Source organism: Dreissena polymorpha, chromosome 9 (assembly GCF_020536995.1).
Source record: "Dreissena polymorpha isolate Duluth1 chromosome 9, UMN_Dpol_1.0, whole genome shotgun sequence".
NCBI lineage: Eukaryota > Metazoa > Mollusca > Bivalvia > Myida > Dreissenidae > Dreissena > Dreissena polymorpha.
In genome coordinates, this window is record NC_068363.1 from 56,583,674 (window position 1) to 56,603,747 (window position 20,074).

The window sequence follows — 20,074 nt, forward strand, 5'->3', positions numbered from 1 at the left end:
AAAACCTTGTAAGCTCTCTAAAAGTTGCATTTAAAGTTCACTTTATGAACCTTGGTTGAAACATTTGTTCTAATAATATCTTGGGCAGCACAAAACAGGACAGTTCCTTTGTATCTCATGTAAGCTACTGTGGGCCTTTCAGGCGCTCTTGTACTGTTTAATGCTGTATGCCTCTGCCATTTGTGTATAGAGCTATTGATATAACGCCATTAATACCTTATTTCTTCCCCATGTTTGCAGGGGGCTACTGCCATCTTGCCATTCATTAACAAGTGGCTGATCCCCGTGCCCAAGGCAGACCTCGTGTTGCTGCTACAGGACAAAGAGCTGCCCTTCAGCAAACTCTCAGACAAAACAAGGAAGGCCCTCGAAGCCCTGGGAGGTAGTGCAAGGCTTCTTTAACTTTGAAACGTTTTTGGATTGGGGATTTTATTATTGTCTCAGCAATCTTATTTTTGTGGAGATTATTAATTATGTCTTAATAAACATAACACAAGATAATGGAAACACAGTGAAACTATCCCAGCTATTTGTATTTTGCACTTATCCCTGTTACACAACTTTAATGTATTCACAGGGTGATAACATTATCAAATGAAAAAATCATTCTCCCAATTAAAATGTACTTCACACAAAAATATGTAATTCTACTGTGCACTTTGAATTCTTGATCATGCATTGGTTAAGGACAGTTTTGATGATGTTCCAATGTATGTCTTGATCATGCTTTTTCAGCCCAAGATGGGACGGTGTATTTCCACTGTGAGGCCAAGAGCAAGTAAGTTTTGTAAACAGGTTGAATCGGCATTGTTCTGGGAAAATGGGGCTTAATGCATGTGCGTAAAATGTCGTCCCAGATTAGCCTCTGCAGTCTGCAGGGACATTCAGGGACAACACTTTCTGCAGAAAGTGGATTTTAGGTAAAATGAGACTGCCTTGAAAGAATTAAATCTTAAGATGTTGTTCCTAATAAGCTTGCGTGGTCTGCACAGGCTTATCTTGAATGACACTGAATGCACATGAATAAAGCCCAGTTTTCCAAGAACAAGGATAATTTAATGAAAGAGCACACTGGAAATTGATTGGAATATTATGGAAGGTCTTATAGAAATTTAATCTTCTTTATTTTCTTAATTTTATTTGTGGGATTTAGTATGACTTTTATATAAAGGTGACACATTCTCAACATGTAGTTAACAAAAAACAATTACTTGTCTTACTTAAAGACTATAAAATGTGCTCACAAAAGATTTTAGCTTATCTGTGCCCAACATGCTCATGGTGATCCTTTTTGATCAAAGTTAAGACTTCCTTTTTGATCAATTTTTGTTCTATTTGCATCATCACTATTAACCTTGTGAACACTCTAGAGACCACATTTATACAACTTTGTCAGACTATTTGTACAAATGACATCTTGACCTAGTTTAGAACTGGGTCATTTGGAGTCTAAAACTCGGTCACATGGTCAACATAAACAAAGAGCTTGTGAATACTTAAGAAGGCACAGATATACTGCTCAATCATCATGGAACTTACTCATTACAAATATCCTTACCATTTTCTTGTTGAGTTTGAAAATGAGTGCACCCCTTTTTTTTTAGCTCACCTGAGCACAACGTGCTCATGGTGAGCTTTTGTGATCGCTTTTTGTCCGTTGTGCGTCGTCCGTCGTGCGTTATCAACATTTTGCCTTGTTACCACTCTAGGGGCCACATTTATTGTCTGATCTTTATGAAGCTTGGTTAGAACATTTGTCGACTGAGTTCGAAACTGGGTAATGCTGGGTCAAAAACTAGGTCACTAGGTCAAAAAAAAGAAAAACCTTGTGAACACTGTTGAAGTCACATTTGATGCCCAATCTTCATGTAACTTTGTCAAAATGTTTGTCTAAATGATATGTTGGTTGAGTTAAAAAATGGTTCCGGTCTGTTGAAAAACATGGCTGCCAGGTGGCAGGGCAGTAATACTTATATGGCTATAGAGAAACCTTGTGGACACTCTAGAAGTCACAATTTTGGCCCAATCATCATGAAACTTGGTCAAAACATTGGTTTCATTGATATCTCGGACGAGTTCGTAAATGGTCCAGATCGGTGAAAAAACATGGCTGCTAGGGGGCGGGGCAGTTTTCTCTATATGTATATAGTGAAAACACTGGAACACTCTAGAAGTCACATTTTTGGTCCAATGTTCATGAAATTTGGTCAGAACATGTGTTTTTTGGATATGACAGTTGAGTTCAAAAATGGTTCGGATCGGTAAAAAAGCATGGCCGCTGGGGGGGTCATTTTCCTTATATTTATATAGTAATAACAGCTTTTGAACACTATATAGTTTATCATGTCAAGGGAAGTAACTGCAAATGAAAAATTATGTTGAATTGACAGAGTTGTCTCCCTTTTTAAAATATTTGTTTTAAGCACAAGAAGATTAAGTGGAATTAATTATAAATGATAGTTTTACATTCTGGAAGATAGCCAACTTTTGAATATTTTTTTTTATTGTTTGAGGATTCTGTACAATATGGCATTCTTTGTCAAACAATTAAAGCAAGACTATACGATTTTTATATGTGTTAAATTGTAATATATGGATAAATACATGTTACAATAACACAAAATAGGCAAGATATTGAAGACGAATTTCATAATATGCAGCAAAGACAAATTAGCGCCCCCGAGCCGATGGTGATGAAGATATTTCATACATATTTTCCTACATTCACCGAAGAATTTGCCTTTTTATTAGGATTGGAGTTAGTGTTCGTGTGTCGTATGAATAGACATCGCTGCAGGAATTTAAAAACAACCATTAAACTAAATTACGATTCACATCGTACATGCATGATATACATTCTTGGGAATTCGACTGTACATACATTTTCGATTTCAGAATTAAATATCTCGCTTATTTCGCATTTTTCGACACATGTTCTTCTTAAGTTTTATTTTACATTATATTGAAATGTATGACCTTGTTAACACTCTAGAGATCCCATTTATTTTCCGATCATCATGAAACTTGGTCTGAAGATTTGTCCCAATGATATCTTGAATGAGTTCGAAAATGGTTTTTGTTGCTTTAAAAACATGACCACCAGGGGCGGGGAATTTTTCCTTATATGGCTATAAATGGCTTTAGTAAAACCTTGTTAACACTCTAGAGGCCACATTTATTGTCTTCATGAAATTTGGTCAGAAGATTGGTCTTAATGATATCTTGGACGAGTTCGAAAATAATAATGTTTGCTTGAAAAACATGGCTCCTACGGCTATAGTAAAATCTTGTTAACACTCTAGTTTTATTTAATTCAGTTGCCCAATCTTCATGAATTTTGGTCAGAACATTTGTGTCCTGTGTAGTAAAGTTTGGTTTTATTATGTCAGTATTATGTACCATAAACTGTTTTATTTATTTTTTTATAACACAGAATTTTCATTATTAACAACTGTTTTAGTCATTATTACTTATGGTAAGCCTATCAACTAAGAGAAAGCTGAAATGAAGACAACATGTACACAATTTTGCAGTATCTATCTACATTGTTTAACCTGCTGAGTCATATTTCCCAATTTATTTGTAGTTTTGCTCTAGAATTTTTTAGACCCCGATATTGATCATTGCAGTGTGTAACTATTTACCACTCAGCTTACAGACCCTCTCACTGTGCTGTATGCCAGATGTTAATATCAGCGGTCAGTAATAAAAGCTGGTTGAACTGTTTTATATATTTTATTTCACAGTGGGAGTATTTAATGCATGTTTTTAACAATTAACAAAAAAATATGTAATTTAAATGGGAACTTCATATCACAACAAGATTCCATAATGATTCACTCTATATAATCATATTAAAGATATGTTAGCAAATATCAAATGGATATTCTATGAAAACAATAAGGAAATAATTTCAATTATAAGTTTCTGGAGATAAAAAACAAATTCAGAATAATCTTCAAAATCAAGATTTACCTTTCTTATTTGTGGAGTTCATTTATCAAGATAAATCATTTTCAGGCTTAATGTATTTAAACGATGTCAGAAAATAGAAAATAAAACGGTAATGAATGATACACAATATTAATGAAATGAAATATAAAATTGATACATTTTCATATTTCTAAATTGTTTAGTGTAAAACAGCCTACTGTTGAATAATATGTTTATAAAATGATTAAAGTCAACGGCAATACCTTTACTTAATTGAATTACAACCAGTCAGCGGTGTCATCCTGACCGGAAATAAGCGATTGTGGAATAAATATTTCCGCATTACATAAGTGCTCACAAAGTTACATAACTCATAACCATCCCGTGACCAGTTCAAGTGCGTAAGTAAACGAGACCGCACTTACACGCCTGGATACGACATTTGAGTTTAAAAATGGTTTGGATCTATAAAAAAAACATGACCGCCAGGGGGGGGGTCTTTTTCCTTATATTTATATAGTAAAAAAGCGTGTGAACACTCTAGAAGTCTCACTTTTTACTTAATCATCATAAAATTTTGTCAAAACATTAGTTATGTGAATGTCTCAGACGAGTGTGAAAATGGTCGTTATAAGTGGAAAAACATGGGCACCAGGCAATGGGGCAGTTTTCTTTATATGTATAAAGTGAAAACATGTGAACTGTCTAGAAGACATTATCTTCATGAAATTTGGACGAAGAAGAGTTCAAAAATGGTTCAGCTGAGACTGTTAAAAAAAACATGGCCGCCAGAGGGCCATTTGTTGTTCATTCTTCATGAAACTTGGTTAGAACATTTGTTTCATTGATATATTGGGCTGCAAAGAACAGGACATTTCTTTTTATCTCAGGTGAGCGACTTTGGGCCGTTCAGGCCCTCTTGTTTAAACATGCCCATCAGCTCATCAGCTGAAAGGGCAGGTTTTCTTATCTTGCTATAGTTAAGCCTTGTAACATTCAAGAAGTCACCTGTCCTGTTTAAAACATGGCTGCAAGGTCATGGTAGCATGTGATGTTTGAATGTCACATGTTTCACACACACTGAACTTTTTATGTCCCCCAGTCTATACTGAGGGACATATTGTTTTTGCCCTGTTTCTTTATTTGTTGGTTTGTTTGTGTCAAACTTTAACATTGGCCATTACTTTTGCAATATTGAAGATAGCAACTGATATTCAGCATGCATGTGTATCTCATGGAGCTGAATATTTTGAGTGGTGAAAGGTCATGGTCATCCTTAAAGGTCAAATATATCGGGAGGGGGGGGGGGGGGGGGGGACATAGTGTTTTACAAACATATCTTGTTTTAGATATTTCTTTCATATTTAACATTTAAAATTAAGTTACATGCAAATGAACAAAGCCATTTGTTTGGCAGATGTATACCACGTTCAATGTTTGTTTAGCAAACCATTTCTCAAGCAATTGAATTAAAACTTGAGATTAAAAGGAAATGTAGATGTGCAAGACACCTTATTTATGCCCAGTGATCCTCACATTACCAAGTACTGTGCCCTTGAAATTAGCAATTTTTATTAAAGAACCAATAAATGTTCTGAGTTTTTGGATTGAAATACTTATACATTTCTCAATCAAGTTTTTATGCCCCCGGTAGGATGGCATATAGCAGTTGAACTGTCCGTCTGTCAGTCCGTCAGTCTGTGCGTCCGTCTGAAAACTAACATTGGCCATAACTTTTGCAATATTGAAGATAGCAACTTGATATTTGGCATGCATGTGTATCTCATGAAGCTGCACATTTCGAGTGATGAAAGGTCAAGGTCATCCTTCAAGGTCAAAAGTCAAACAATTTAATCCAAGGGAAGTAATAAGGTTTAAAAGGGAGATAATTTCTAAACCTGCCAAATGATATATTGAAATTTTATTTCAAAGCAGCGCAATAGGGGGCATTGTGTTTCTGACAAACACATCTCTTGTTTAAATCTTGAAATATGTTGTCACCATGAAGTGTAGTGTCCAGCCTTGCTTATTTTACAGTCTTTATATGAATTCCATATTCAACAAATGAAATGAAATTATGTCTTCTGTCTTTATAAATACAAGATAAAGGGAACACTATGAAACAATCATCATGGGTCCAGAATGTATATTTTTTATTCATTTAAAATTTAGTTCAAGTAGAGGTGACACTTATTGATTTTTTCCAAAAAGGTTTGTCTAGTTTGAGTGTGATTTACACCTAATTGTTGACATGTGTATTCATTATATTTAAGAAATGCTGACCCGCCATGCAGCATTCTGTTGCAACGTGAGAAGTTCTCACTGTTTGTGAAGCCTTCATTTGGATTCTACATAGACTCTGTTGAGAATCACCTGCTAAGACTGTGTGGAATCACTCCAGGTACAATAATTTTCTACTAATGTGAGCCTCATTTTAGGAAAACTGGGCTAGGTGCATCTGCGTAAAGTGTCATTCCAGATTAGCTTGTGCAGTCAGCACAGGCTAATCAGGGACAACACTTTCCCCCTAAACTGGTTTTACGCAAAGTTAAGACTTCCTTTAATTGAAAATTATCATAAAAGCGGAAGTGTCGTCCCTGATAACCCTTGTCTGACTTCACAGGCTAATCTGGTATGACACTTAACCTTACATACATTAAGCCCAGTTTTCCCAAAATAAGGCTTGTATGATTTTTCCTCTGATTATTAAGATAATTGGGTTAGTGTTGAATGCAGATAAAATTATTTAGTGAGACTTAGAAAATTTTATTGATTTTATGATAACTTTAGAAACTCACCTTTATTCAAAACTAAACCTTTTCACATTTAAATATTTTATCTAAATTGAACAAAATAGAGATATTGTTTCATTCAGAAATACTTGTTTACAAACATTCACTGGACAAAATTCACAATTAATTCAGGCAAAAATGTTTTTTATGGCATATGCCCCTGTCTGTGCATTCTGGTCAGGAGCTACGCTATAGGCTTTAAAGTCATGCAAGGTTTTGTGGTCTTGTTATCAGAGAATGTAGCTACCCAAGCCTTATATGACATTAGACCCATTTTCACATAATGTGGGTCAAATAATTATTTTTAACTTGACTATTAACATTTATGAAATATTTATTTTTTCTTAAAAGACATGTTGGGCATGTCTATGGATATTGTTCTGATGGCAAAAATAATTAAGAAATTATAGAGAATATCAGGTAATAATATTTTATCATTAATTTATCATAAAAAACTGTGCATCTTATTAAGATGATTATTAGTGTCATTCCAGATATATATCACGTTGGTCTCGGATCATACAATTATATATTGATGCTTCTGAAAATACCATAAATCCCAATCATTTATAAGGTCACCTCAGCCTAGCCCTTAAAGTAAGTTATTGCGGTCAGTCTATGTGCTACGTCATGCGGAGATTGTCATAAACTTGTAGCTAATTACCACATAAGATGCCGCATTGTTTACTCATTCATTTTTTACAGTAAATACGCCAAGTTCAAATCTGAGTTTAGTACTTAAAAAACATTGAAACCAATCAAGAAAAAATGTTAATGACTCAATTTTGATGAAACATTTTCTGAATTGTTATCTATCCTTGCAATATGTGGACCAGGTTTGCATTTGGGTCAAGTTGGTTCAAACCAAAGGTCAACAGTTAAAATCTTAGATCTTCACATCAAATTCCTAGAATCATCTTTTTGTTATTCTTCAAGAAGCCACATTTTCTGGCTCATTCTTGGTGAATCTTGGTCAGAATGTTTACCATGACAATAGTGGGCCAGAATTGATTGCGGGTCAAGTGAGATAAAAATTATGTTACATGTATCATGTAAAACCTTACACAAACCTTAAATACACATTGAATGGTCCATTCTATGATATAATTTTGGTATGACAAAACCTGGATCAGAGATGGTTGTTGGAACTATATCAAGACAAAGTTTAAAACCGGGTCATTTGAAATTGAAAACTTGGTCACAAGGATAAATCTTAATATTATTTTACCACTAGAACTTATTTTGAGCACTTTAGAGCCATTACGACCCAGTTGTCAATATCAATAAACAAATATGAACATGGGGCATGACATGATGATCGGATAAAATATGCATCTTCTGAGAAAACTTGGGTTAATGCATGTGCCTAAAGTTATGTCCCAGTTTAGCGTGTGCAGTCTGCACAGGCTAATCTGGTGTAACACTTTCCCCTAAACTGGATTTTTGGTAATTACAGACTACCTTTAAATGAAAAATACCATAAAAGCAGAAAGTGTCGTCCCTGATTAAACTGTGCAGTCCGAACAGGCTTATCTGGGACGACACATTACGCATTAAGCTCAGTTTTCCCAGACCAAGACTCAAATCTGCTGGCCCTGTTTCAGATGAGGACAGTGAGGATGAGATGGACATTGTGTAGATGTCTCCGGTATCCCTACACATCACACACAACAATCCTTACCATTGCAGTATGGTTTTGTAATCGGAGATTCAAACACTGTGGCTTTTCGACAGCATTCATAACCATGAACACTTAATTTGGACTGAATAATGATTCATAGTGCATTTACTAGGATAGATTTTGTAGGAAAAAAAGAAGACCTTGCTAAAATTTCAGTTGAAATTTTGTTGATTTTTATCTTGTACTTATAATAATGTTCTTTTGGATTATATATTTTTGTTAACCCAAACATTTACTGATGCAGGTAAGCATATAGCTATTGACATGTAGGTTCATCCATTCATGCCACGTGTTATATTTAATAATGACATGTTTTGTATAACATCAATAATATCACCTTCAAAGCTTTGATACTTGCATAGATGTTGTCTTGGAACACTGTCAACACACACTCAGCACCTGACTTGTCTTAAATCACTAATGCCCTCTACAAAATCTTTGATACACAACACACAAACATCATCTGACCTCATTTTGACATTAAAATTGACCTACTTTTGGATTCAGACTTATTCAAAAAGTCAAAATTATTGGTCAATTGTTCGTTCAACATCAACACTACCTACCAAAAAGCTTTGTACTTCCAAAGAACACTCAGTACTCTCACATCACCTGATCTCATTTTGACCTGGACATTATCTACTTTTGGACCTAGACTTATTCAAATAGACCAAGGAATCATTCATGGACAAGGCTTTACCGGGCAGCATCTGCGTTTATTGAACTAAACCTCCTGTTTGTGTAAAACGACGTCTTTATGTGCTCATTTGATTTCTGTCAATAAACAGCATGGCAATGTCTTTTCTATTCTTGTTAATTTTTGTGCGTTGCACCTCATTATACATTAAACAACAAAGTAAATGGTATATATTGGAATCCTGTTCGAGTCTGTATGTTTAACCGCAGATCCAAACTTGTCGCACATAGTACCCAATCACATGTCAACTTACAGCTTTCAAGCTTGCGTGTTTGGTCCTTTATGATAATTAAGCCAATGGTCCACAATGATAATTGAGCTGCGTTCTGGAAAAAACTTGGCATGTGCGAAAAGTGTCATCCCAGATTAGGGATACTTTCTGCGTTAATGAAATTTTAATTTAAAGGAAGTCTTCAGGAAACGAAAATCAAGTTTAGGTGGAAAATGCCGTCTCTGATAAGCCTGTGCGGACTGCATATTCTGGGAAGATACTTTACGCACATGTATTAAACCCAGTTTTCCCAGAACAAGGCTTATATGTAGTTGCTCAAATCACAGCGTACAACTGAACGTTACTGAATAAAGTTATTTTACGTCAACAGATCCATTTTAAGAATTGACTGCAATAATACACTGCTTGCATGTAAACGTTCATCACGGGTCATGAAATGTATAGGAAATAACGTGGTGACATGACGCTAATGTCAGGTCACGCGTTTAAATGTAACTGACTTTTTAACAGCACTTTCAATGTTTCACTTGAATGATAAAATATACTTGAGTTTGCTACTTATTGGGTGCTTAAGACAAAACTAAAATTTAATGGAATTGACGAAACTGACAGCAATATTTAAAATATATTCACATATGCATCACATTACTATAAATTTCACCTCTACAATCTTCGTTTTGTGAAAATCAGTAATTTTACGAAATTCCATCGAATAAATGTTTGCCCTGATATTGGCTATGTGCAACACAAACTCCCTGTTGATTACCACAGTGCGGCAACGGGCGGGTACTTAAAATTAAAATACCTTATCGGCATATTGGAAAGAAAATATAAGACATACATTTTTTGATACATAGTGTTAAATTTTAATTTTAACAATACTTGTATTTATACTACCGGTATACTAAATTTAAAAGATTTGTATGTCCCCCACCACTATAGTGGTGGACATATTGTTTTTGCCCTGTCTGTTGGTTTGTTTGTTTGATTGTTCGCCCCAACTTTAACATTTGAAATAACTTTTGCAATATTCAAGATAGCAACTTGATATTTGGCATGCATGTGTATCTCATGGAGCTGCACATTTTGAGGGGTGAAAGGTCAAGTTGAAGGTCATCCTTCAAGGTCAAAGGTCAAATATATGGGTCAAAATCGCTCATTTAATGAATACTTTTGCAATATTGAAGATAGCAACTTGGTATTTGGCATGCATGCGTATCTCATGGAGCTGCACATTTTGAGTGGTGAAAGGTCAAGGTCATCCTTCAAGGTCAAAGGTCAAATATATAGATTTAAAGCGGAGCAAAAGGGGACATAGTGTTTCTGACAAACACATATCTTGTTTTATTATTAAATCTAACAAGTGCTTGTCACAGTAGTTTCAAATCCCCGCCGAAATGTGTTTGCTTGTATGACAACATTTGTTTTAGAGAGTAGAATAATATTTGTAAAACAAATAAAGGGAGATATTTCAAAAACTTTGGCTAAAAGAGTTATGGTTCCTGTTCCCTGCAATTCTCCTAGTTGCCATCTGTTTATATTTCTAGTTTCAAGTAAATCCCTTCAGTAGATTTAGAGTTATGTTCCGGACAAAAATTTACTTTGTAATTAAAAAAAGGGAGATAATTCAAAAACAAAGGTAGATAGTGTTATGGTTCTTAGTCACTGCCCTTCTCCTACTTGCCATCTGTTTATGTTTAAAGTTTTAAGTAAATCCCTTTTGTAGATTTAGAGTTATGCTCAAGACAAAAAAATACTAATTAAATAAAGGGAGATAATTCAAACACTAAGGTAGATAGAGTCATAGTTCTTAGTCACTGCCCTTCTCCTACTTGTCATCTGTTTATATTTCAAGTTTCAAGTAAATCCCTTAAGTAGATTTTGAGTTATGCTCTGGACAAAAAAATACTTTGAAATTAAATAAAGGGAGATAATTCAAACACTAAGGTAGATAGAGTGATGGTTCTTAGTCACTGCAGTTCTCCTACTTGTCATCTGTTCATATTTCAAGTTTCAAGTAAATCCCTTTAGTAGATTTTGAGTTATGCTCCGGACAAAAAATTTACTTTGAAATTATATAAAAGGGGAGATAATTAAAAAAAACTAAGGTAGATAGAGTTATGGCTCTTAGTCACTGCACTTTTCCTACTTGCCATCTGTTTATATTTTGAGTTTCAAGTAAATCCCTTCTGTAGATTTAGAGTTATGCTCCGGACAAAAATTTACTTTAAAATTATATAAAAGGGGAGATAATTAAAAAACTAAGGTAGATAGAGTTATGGTTCTTGGTCATTGCACTTCTCCTAGTTGCCATCTGTTTATATTCTAAGTTTAAAGTAAATGCATAGAATAGATTTGGAGTTATGCTCCGGACAAAGTTTCGGACGGACAGGCGGACAAACGGACGGGACCAATTACAATATCCCCTCCGAATTTTTTTCGGCGGGGATTATTAATTGCACAACGAAAATGCGGAAGATAATAGCTTAATATATAAATATAAAGTAGCTTCACTCTTGAGAAAACGGCGTTTAATTCATGTGGAAGGCCCAGATTATCCAGCGCAGTCCGCAATGATAGTGTACTTTATGATTCAATGCTTTGCAAATATATGGTTGGTATTCCTGTTGTGGAATATAAGTGTGCGGTAAAGTTTGCAAATACAATGTAATACAAGGGACAAAATTGTCACAAAACCAGGTTTTCATTAAAAAGAAAGTCTGATAAATGGAGACAACTGCAACTCAAAATGTGCATTGCTACTGATTGTTCATCACAATTACCCCCCTTGTTTCAAAATCAATCTGTTTTTCGACCCCGTGACCTAGTTTTTTACCTGGCATGACCCATATTCGAACGTGACCTAGATATTGTCTTGATACAACTTCTGATCAAGTTTGGTAAAGATCAGATGAAAACTACTTCAATTAGAGAGCGGACACCATGCTAAATCATTGAAATGCACTAAGTGACCCCGTGACCTAGTTTTTGACGCGACATTACCCATATTCGACCTTGACCTAGATATTGTCTTGATACAACTTCTGACCAAGTTTCGTAAAGATCGGATAAAAACTATTTGAATTAGAGAGCGGACAAGCTTGTTCCGCCCGCCCGCCAGCCCGCCCGCATTCGCCAATCTAATAACCAGTTTTTTCCTTCGGAAAACCTGGTTTACAACAAGACTATTGCCAAGCAATAAACGTCCCCTACCGGTGAAACTCCACCATTTTCAGCATTATTTACAGTCTATTTGTTGCCATAGCAAACAGAAGTCTTTACGTAGGATCAACATGAAATGACGTGCATAATCTCCATATTGCCATCTATCCATGTTTCAAGTTTCATGAAAAAATATGAAGAACTTTTAAAATTATCGCAGGATCCACAATTTTTCAGCAATGTTTCTAGTCTTATTTGTTGCCATAGCAACCAGAATTATTGACGTAGGAACACAATTAGATGACGTGCATAATCTCCATATTGCCATCTGTCCATGGGTCAAGTTTCATGAAAAAATATGAAGAACTTTTAAAGTTATCGCAGGATCCAGGAAAGTGTGACAGACTGAAAAACTGAGAGACAAAGCAGAAACCATAAGTCCCCTCCGGTTTCAACGGTAGGGACAAAAAGTCACTTAATTGATTTATTTTCACTTAACTGATGTATTTGTGCCTGTTTACTCTATTGTTTCTTACTGCAAAGCTAATAGAACCAGTTCATATCAACCATCGCTCTCAAGGTAATTTACTAATTACTATAATTATGGAATTCTCCATGTCTTTTGTGTTTCTCACTTTAATCAAAGAAACGTTTATATATAAGGTGCGCTATAATGCAATTAAAAAAGTCACGGCCGTTAATCACGGACTCCACCTCTTTTTGCGATGCATTAATGAATGAGCCAATGCTACTTCCGAGGTGGCTCTAAGGGCCGGATGTTTTGAACTTTCACGAAGAATTTTTCAGGGCGAGTGTGTTGGTTTCTCGTCACACATGCAAAAAACATCGATCTTCCGTTTAAAATCTCCATGCCAGAACCTATAAAGGTAATCACGTTTCCAAATGGGTTGTTATTAGAGCTGCAACGATTCGATCCGATTCATCGAAAATCGATTCGAAATGCTTCGATTCGATTACGATACCAAACCTACCAAATTCGATTCGATTCTTTAACATATATACATATATATATATATATACATAGATACGTAAAGCGCGCTGTATTCTGACTATTGATACAGGAAGGTGTAGGTTTTATCTTTACCTGTAATTACGACGCGCGCGATTGGTTGCTTATTACTTTAGTCATCCAATCAATAAGCCCGTTACGGTCTACTTTCGGAAAAAGCGTCAAAATGTCGGAACAAGTTGTTGCCGACAAATTGAAATTATCAGATGCGCCTAAGAAGCTAAAATCAAAAGTATGGCAGTATTTTGGGTTTCGGGATGGTAGCCCTACCAATAAAGCAAAGTGTAAACTGTGCTTCACGGATGTGGCGTACACTAAGTCCGGCTCAACCACTAATCTAATTTAATGCAATATGTCAAACGCAAACATAACGTTGATTTAGCAAGACAAAGAGGACGCACAAGTGCAACTACTCAAGTCGCCAGCCAGAAAAGTAGTTCTATTTCTGTTGGAGTTTTGTTAAGTTTATTAGAGAATGTGATTTGTCCTACAGGTAACAGGTGATGCTGTCATGGCACAGTGGTAGACATGCTTATAGCGGTTTTGGGTAAAGATGTAATAGTGATAGTACTACCATTCAACTGATTCCAGATACGTTCTTATGATTATTTACTTATTTTTTATATTATTGTGTAATCAACACAATCTTCTAGTCAGAAGTTTGTATATTAAAATTGAGTCCTAATTTGCTATTATTTTTTTATGTGTTTTATTGAAATCACATTTGAACAGAAATGTTAATTTTGAGGCATAAGAGTGAATATATGATAAAAATAGGTTTGAAGATGAATCGAATCGAAAAAATCGGTATCGGAGTGTCTGAAATCGAAATCGAATCGAATCGAGCTGTCGGTGAATCGTTGCAGCTCTAGTTGTTATTATTATATGTTTCTGTACACGTGTTGATGAATAAATATTCGCTGTATCGCACTACATTTCCCGATTTTTAAAATAATGCGAATTATGTTGAGAAACAAGAATATAAGTGAAACTGATGGATGCTCCCCGATGATGCGCTTTGTTAATCTATGTGTTAATAACCACCTAAAAATCTTTTATTAGCCTCGGTGACCTTGACCCTAGTGACCTCAAACCTCATCAAAAGGTAGAGGCCCATGCAAGGAACATACATGCAAAATATGAAAGAGATCGGTAACGTTTGAAGGTGCTATGAGGAACTGTTACAAAAGCGTGACGGAAAAAATATTAATAGCCTCTGTGACCTTGAGCCCAGTGATCTCAAACCTCAGCAAAAGGTTGAGGTCCATGCAAGGTACCTACATGGCAAATATGTAAGAGATCGGTAAAGTATTGAAGGCCCTATGAGAAACTGTAACAAAAGTGTGACGGAAAAAATATTATTAGCCTCGGTGACCTTGACTTTGACCTCAGTGCCCTCAAACCTCATCAAAAGGTAGAGGTCCATGCAAGGTACCTACATGCCAAATATGAAATAGATCGGTAAAGTATTGAAGATGCTATGAGAAACTGTATCAAAAGTGTGACGGAAGGAAGTAAGGAAGGAAGGACAAACTGGCAACTTTATGCTCCTTGAACATTTTCGGGGAGCATAAAAAACCTACTCACTCTGTAGAATTATCCGTGACATTTAAAAACAGTCGGTCCTTAGCGCCACCTCGGAAGTAGGATTGGCTCGTTTATCAATGCACCGCAAAACAGAGGTGGCGCCCGTGATAAACGGTCGTCAGAAAGTATCATCACAAGTGGTATTGGAGGTTATGTTATGTAGGTGTCACACAGGTGTAGAAACATGAAATTTTAATCCCAAGAAATGGTTTGAAACATATTGATTAACGCGAATAAAAATAACTTTTGTAAAAAAATGTTAACAGAAATGATCTTGATGTTACTTAAGACAAATAAACGTAACGTAAACAAAAGTACAATGTCAAGCAGAACAAGAAAACATATCTAACAAAAACTGAGCCCGCAAAATTAAGCAAAGCATTTTCGCATGAAAAGGCCGGCTAATCCGGACTAGATGCAAGTACTGCTCATAGAAAATGTGATACGAAAAATGTTAACAATAAAACGACAAGACCGCAACACCGACCGCTTTCAATGTTGACACTTATTTTGTAACAGACGCATTAATTACAACCCAGGAACGCCAAATTTAAGTTATCAGTTCCGGATCTCTTCCTCGCCGTTCAACTAATTTTGAGGCGTCAGTCAATCAAATCAAAACAACACGAATTTCCACCCTGGGCCGCGGGATTGATATAAGATATCAAAAGCATCGAGCAACACGTTTCAGACATTGTCAGCTTGAAAACTCTGATGGGATAAAAACAAAATCTTACTTTCCAATTGATTACCAAAAAAAGCACAGTCAACACTTGACAGTATAATCAACAAGGTTTTAAACTCTGGTTAAAACATTATATTTCATGTTTATTGGTTATGCTAAATGTAATGACAGTGTAAATTGAAAAAGTTAATTACCGAACCAATACACTCTAAAATGGTTTCCGCATTCAAAGACATGCATTCATCAGTGAAATCAACCGTCAGGTTAAACGATCAAACATCTGAATATACAAATTTATCATCTGGTGTAAAACAAAGCGACTCTTGCTTATGAATCCTGTTCTTGATTTTGATTAATGCTATTATTGAGGCACTTAATATTATTGGTGGAATCATTACGATCAACGATATAAAGTTCTTATTGTTATTCCGATGATCAAGTCCTATTGTAAACTTCTCCCACATCAGCACAAATCATGTTAGCTGACATCGAAAAATATTTTAAATATAAAAACTGAAAATAAATATTTGCAAAACAAAAAGTTCTTATTTTCGAAAAAAGTTATCGACAAACAAATTTAAAACTTTACTTCATATGATGAACCGATGTTATTCGGCATATTTGGGTGTAACTTTATTTGATAAAAGGAAAACTGGTATTAAACAGTAAAATCTATTTCCGAACACTGTAAAAACGCTTCATCGACTTGTATCTATTGTAAACCAATATGAATTTCAAATTAAAGAACTATAAACTCATTGTGATAAATTTATTACCCCCGTTCTTCACTACTCTGCTGAAATCTGGTGACAAGATTCAGGAACAGAATGAGAGATTATTCATAAAAATAATATGACAAATTCTACATGACAATAAAGCAACAAATCAATAAGCACTGTATGGCGAAAAGGACGATACCCATTATATGTGACACGTAAATTACACATGTTTAAATATTGGTTTAAAATAATATTATGTTCAAATTATATTCTCATAAAAATAACATGCATTTCTGCTAAGTGATGCAGAACAAAACATAACGTACACAAGAAGAAATTGGGCTTATCAAATCAAATCAATTCTCGAGCAGTAAGGTTCAACTTATGTTTAGTCTGAACATTGAACCATTAAAGAAAACTCTATGTATTGGATCTCCAGAGGGAGGAAATTATTAAAACTTCATACATTTACTCTTTTATTAAATATTTCGGCCAAAGGCCTTCTTCAGTAAACGATTATTACGACAACTTTACATAGCGTTTTCTTCTGTCGATCACAACGGAAGTAAATACAAAAATATAAATAAATGACGTAACGTTACCCGACGTGAACGTGACGTTACGCGCCAATACTCGGAAGTCGCTACATATTATGAATTATACGCTGTGTATATATTATTATATAGATATTATACACATATACCCACATATACGCATATACACATATATATACATATATACACATACATATACATACATACACACATACATAGATATATATACATATATATACATAAACACATATATACATATACACACATACACATACACACATACATATATACATATACACATATACATGTTCACAATATACATAAGATATATAATGTTTATAAAATAAACATAAATATTATTATTTATTATAAGCATTATATGCTGTCAATTAATGTTGCCGACTGGAACACACTGTCTTTTACATTACATCCGAACGGTTTCATAGTTTTTAGTCTCTTTATCCACAACGCTTCTCTAATTACACGCTCTTGGCGTCCAGCGATATTTAGCGTCTCCAGGACCGTGAAGTACATATTGTCATCGCAGTGGCTCGAATCGAAGTGGGTAGTGATGGGCTTTTCTTTATGCAGGCGGACGTCTCGCAAGTGTTCACTCATGCGCTCTCGGATTTGCCTCTCCGTCTCCCAAACATAAACAACACACTCGCACTTGTTGCATCCTATACCGTATATCACGTTTCTCGTGCGACAAGTAACATTTTTGCACGTGCTGTAAGTAATTTTGCCGTCTGTGTCTTGAATGTCACTTGTTGTCAGTTTGTTACAGCACGTGCAGTTTGTCTCACATATGTGTGTGATAAAGGTAGCCTTGCTTGTCTTCTTGTGTACCAGGGTATCACAGAGGTTTTTGTCCCTACGGTATGCCACTACTGATGATATGATTGACGTAATCACGACAGTTCTGGAAAACAACAATTTCAGTCTAAATGAAAACAACTACGTACAGACAGATGGAGTGGCGATCGGCTCAAAACTGGGAAATTTTTTTGCGTGTAGCTATATGCGGAAGTGGGACGAAAAACTTATGGCAGCTTATAAAGTACCGGCATTTTATAAGAGGTTTATAGATGATGGCTTTGGAATATGGATAGGTACCGCGCCTGAACTTAAGGCTTTTACCGTACATGCCAATTCAATACACGAAAATATTCATGTAGACCTTCGGTATGGTCCGCATACTATCGTTTTTCTAGATACAACCGTACGTGTGCGAAATGGTCATATCTACACAGATCTATATGTAAAGCCCACGGACAAACAGCTCTACATACGCAAAGACTCATGCCACCCCCCTAGCAGTAAAAGATCTTAAGCGTATGGACTTGGCTTGCGGATACGAAGAATATGTGAGCAGAAAGGTGATTACAATAAACATAGAAATGACATAAAACTGCAATTAAGAAGACGCGGGTACAGCGGGAAATTCGTAGAAGGCCAGTTACAGAAGGTAGATGCACTGTCGCGCACAGAGTTACTGGAAAAATAAAAAAAAACAAACGCAAAACGACAGAGTTCCTCTTGTAGTCACGTTTTCCAGTCTTCTTCCCAACGTACACAGCATTGTACACAAACATTTAAACGTGCTATATAGATCAGACAGGATGCGCGAAGTCTTCAGTAAACCGCCTTTAGTGGCATACCGTAGGGACAAAAACCTCTGTGATACCCTGGTACACAAGAAGACAAGCAAGGCTACCTTTATCACACACATATGTGAGACAAACTGCACGTGCTGTAACAAACTGACAACAAGTGACATTCAAGACACAGACGGCAAAATTACTTACAGCACGTGCAAAAATGTTACTTGTCGCACGAGAAACGTGATATACGGTATAGGATGCAACAAGTGCGAGTGTGTTGTTTATGTTGGGGAGACGGAGAGGCAAATCCGAGAGCGCATGAGTGAACACTTGCGAGACGTCCGCCTGAATAAAGAAAAGCCCATCACTACCCACTTCGATTCGAGCCACTGCGATGACAATATGTACTTCTCGGTCCTGGAGACGCTAAATATCGCTGGACGCCAAGAGCGTGTAATTAGAGAAGCGTTGTGGATAAAGAGACTAAAAACTATGAAACGTTCGGATGTAATGTAAAAGACAGTGTGTTCCAGTCGGCAACATTAATAGACAGCATATAATGCTTATAATAAATAATAATATTTATGTTTATTTTATAAACATTATATATCTTATGTATATTGTGAACATGTATATGTGTATATGTATATATGTATGTATGCGTGTGTATGTGTGTATATGTATATATGTGTTTATGTATATATGTATATATGTATATATATATATATATATATATATATATATATATATATATATATATATATATAGATATATATATATATATATATATATATATATATATATATATATATATATATATATATCTATGTATGTGTGTATGTATGTATATGTATGTGTATATATGTATATATATATATGTGTATATGCGTTTATGTGGGTATATGTGTATAATATCTATATAATGATATATACACAGCGTATAATTCATAATATGTAGCGACTTCCGAGTATTGGCGCGTAACGTCACGTTCACGTCGGGTAACGTTACGTCATTTATTTATATTTTTGTATTTACTTCCGTTATGATCGACAGAAGAAAACGCTATGTAAAGTTGTCGTAATAATCGTTTACTGAAGAAGACCTTTGGCCGAAATATTTAATAAAAGAGTAAATGTATGAAGCATTAAAGAAAAATTTGCACAAACTTACACTTACAATCAAATCACACACGATTATTAAATCACTACAAACAAAACTGGTACAGTGAGATCTATCATACATCAAGACTTAAAACATATTGCCGCATAAACAATACGTTTAATTTAGAACAATAACCGAATATCATTATAACAAAACAATTTAAAATAGCACTTACTCAATTCAGCCTATCATTACATATGTTAGAAATAGAACGAGGTCAACCACCATATTGATCG

General features: G+C 35.2%; 1 protein-coding gene across 1 annotated transcript in view; it reads left to right on the forward strand.

Moving 5' to 3' along the window:
* LOC127844672 (RNA cytosine-C(5)-methyltransferase NSUN2-like) overlaps window positions 1-9,206 on the forward strand; it is a 52,691-nt gene extending 43,485 nt beyond the window's left edge. Inside the window, exons 19-22 of the mRNA XM_052375084.1 lie at window positions 241-382; window positions 736-778; window positions 6,207-6,334; window positions 8,330-9,206. Coding sequence (XP_052231044.1) covers window positions 241-382; window positions 736-778; window positions 6,207-6,334; window positions 8,330-8,364 — 348 coding nt within the window. The 3' untranslated portion in view covers window positions 8,365-9,206. The remainder of the gene's footprint in view (window positions 1-240; window positions 383-735; window positions 779-6,206; window positions 6,335-8,329) is intronic.
* Window positions 9,207-20,074: the final 10,868 nt, after the last annotated feature.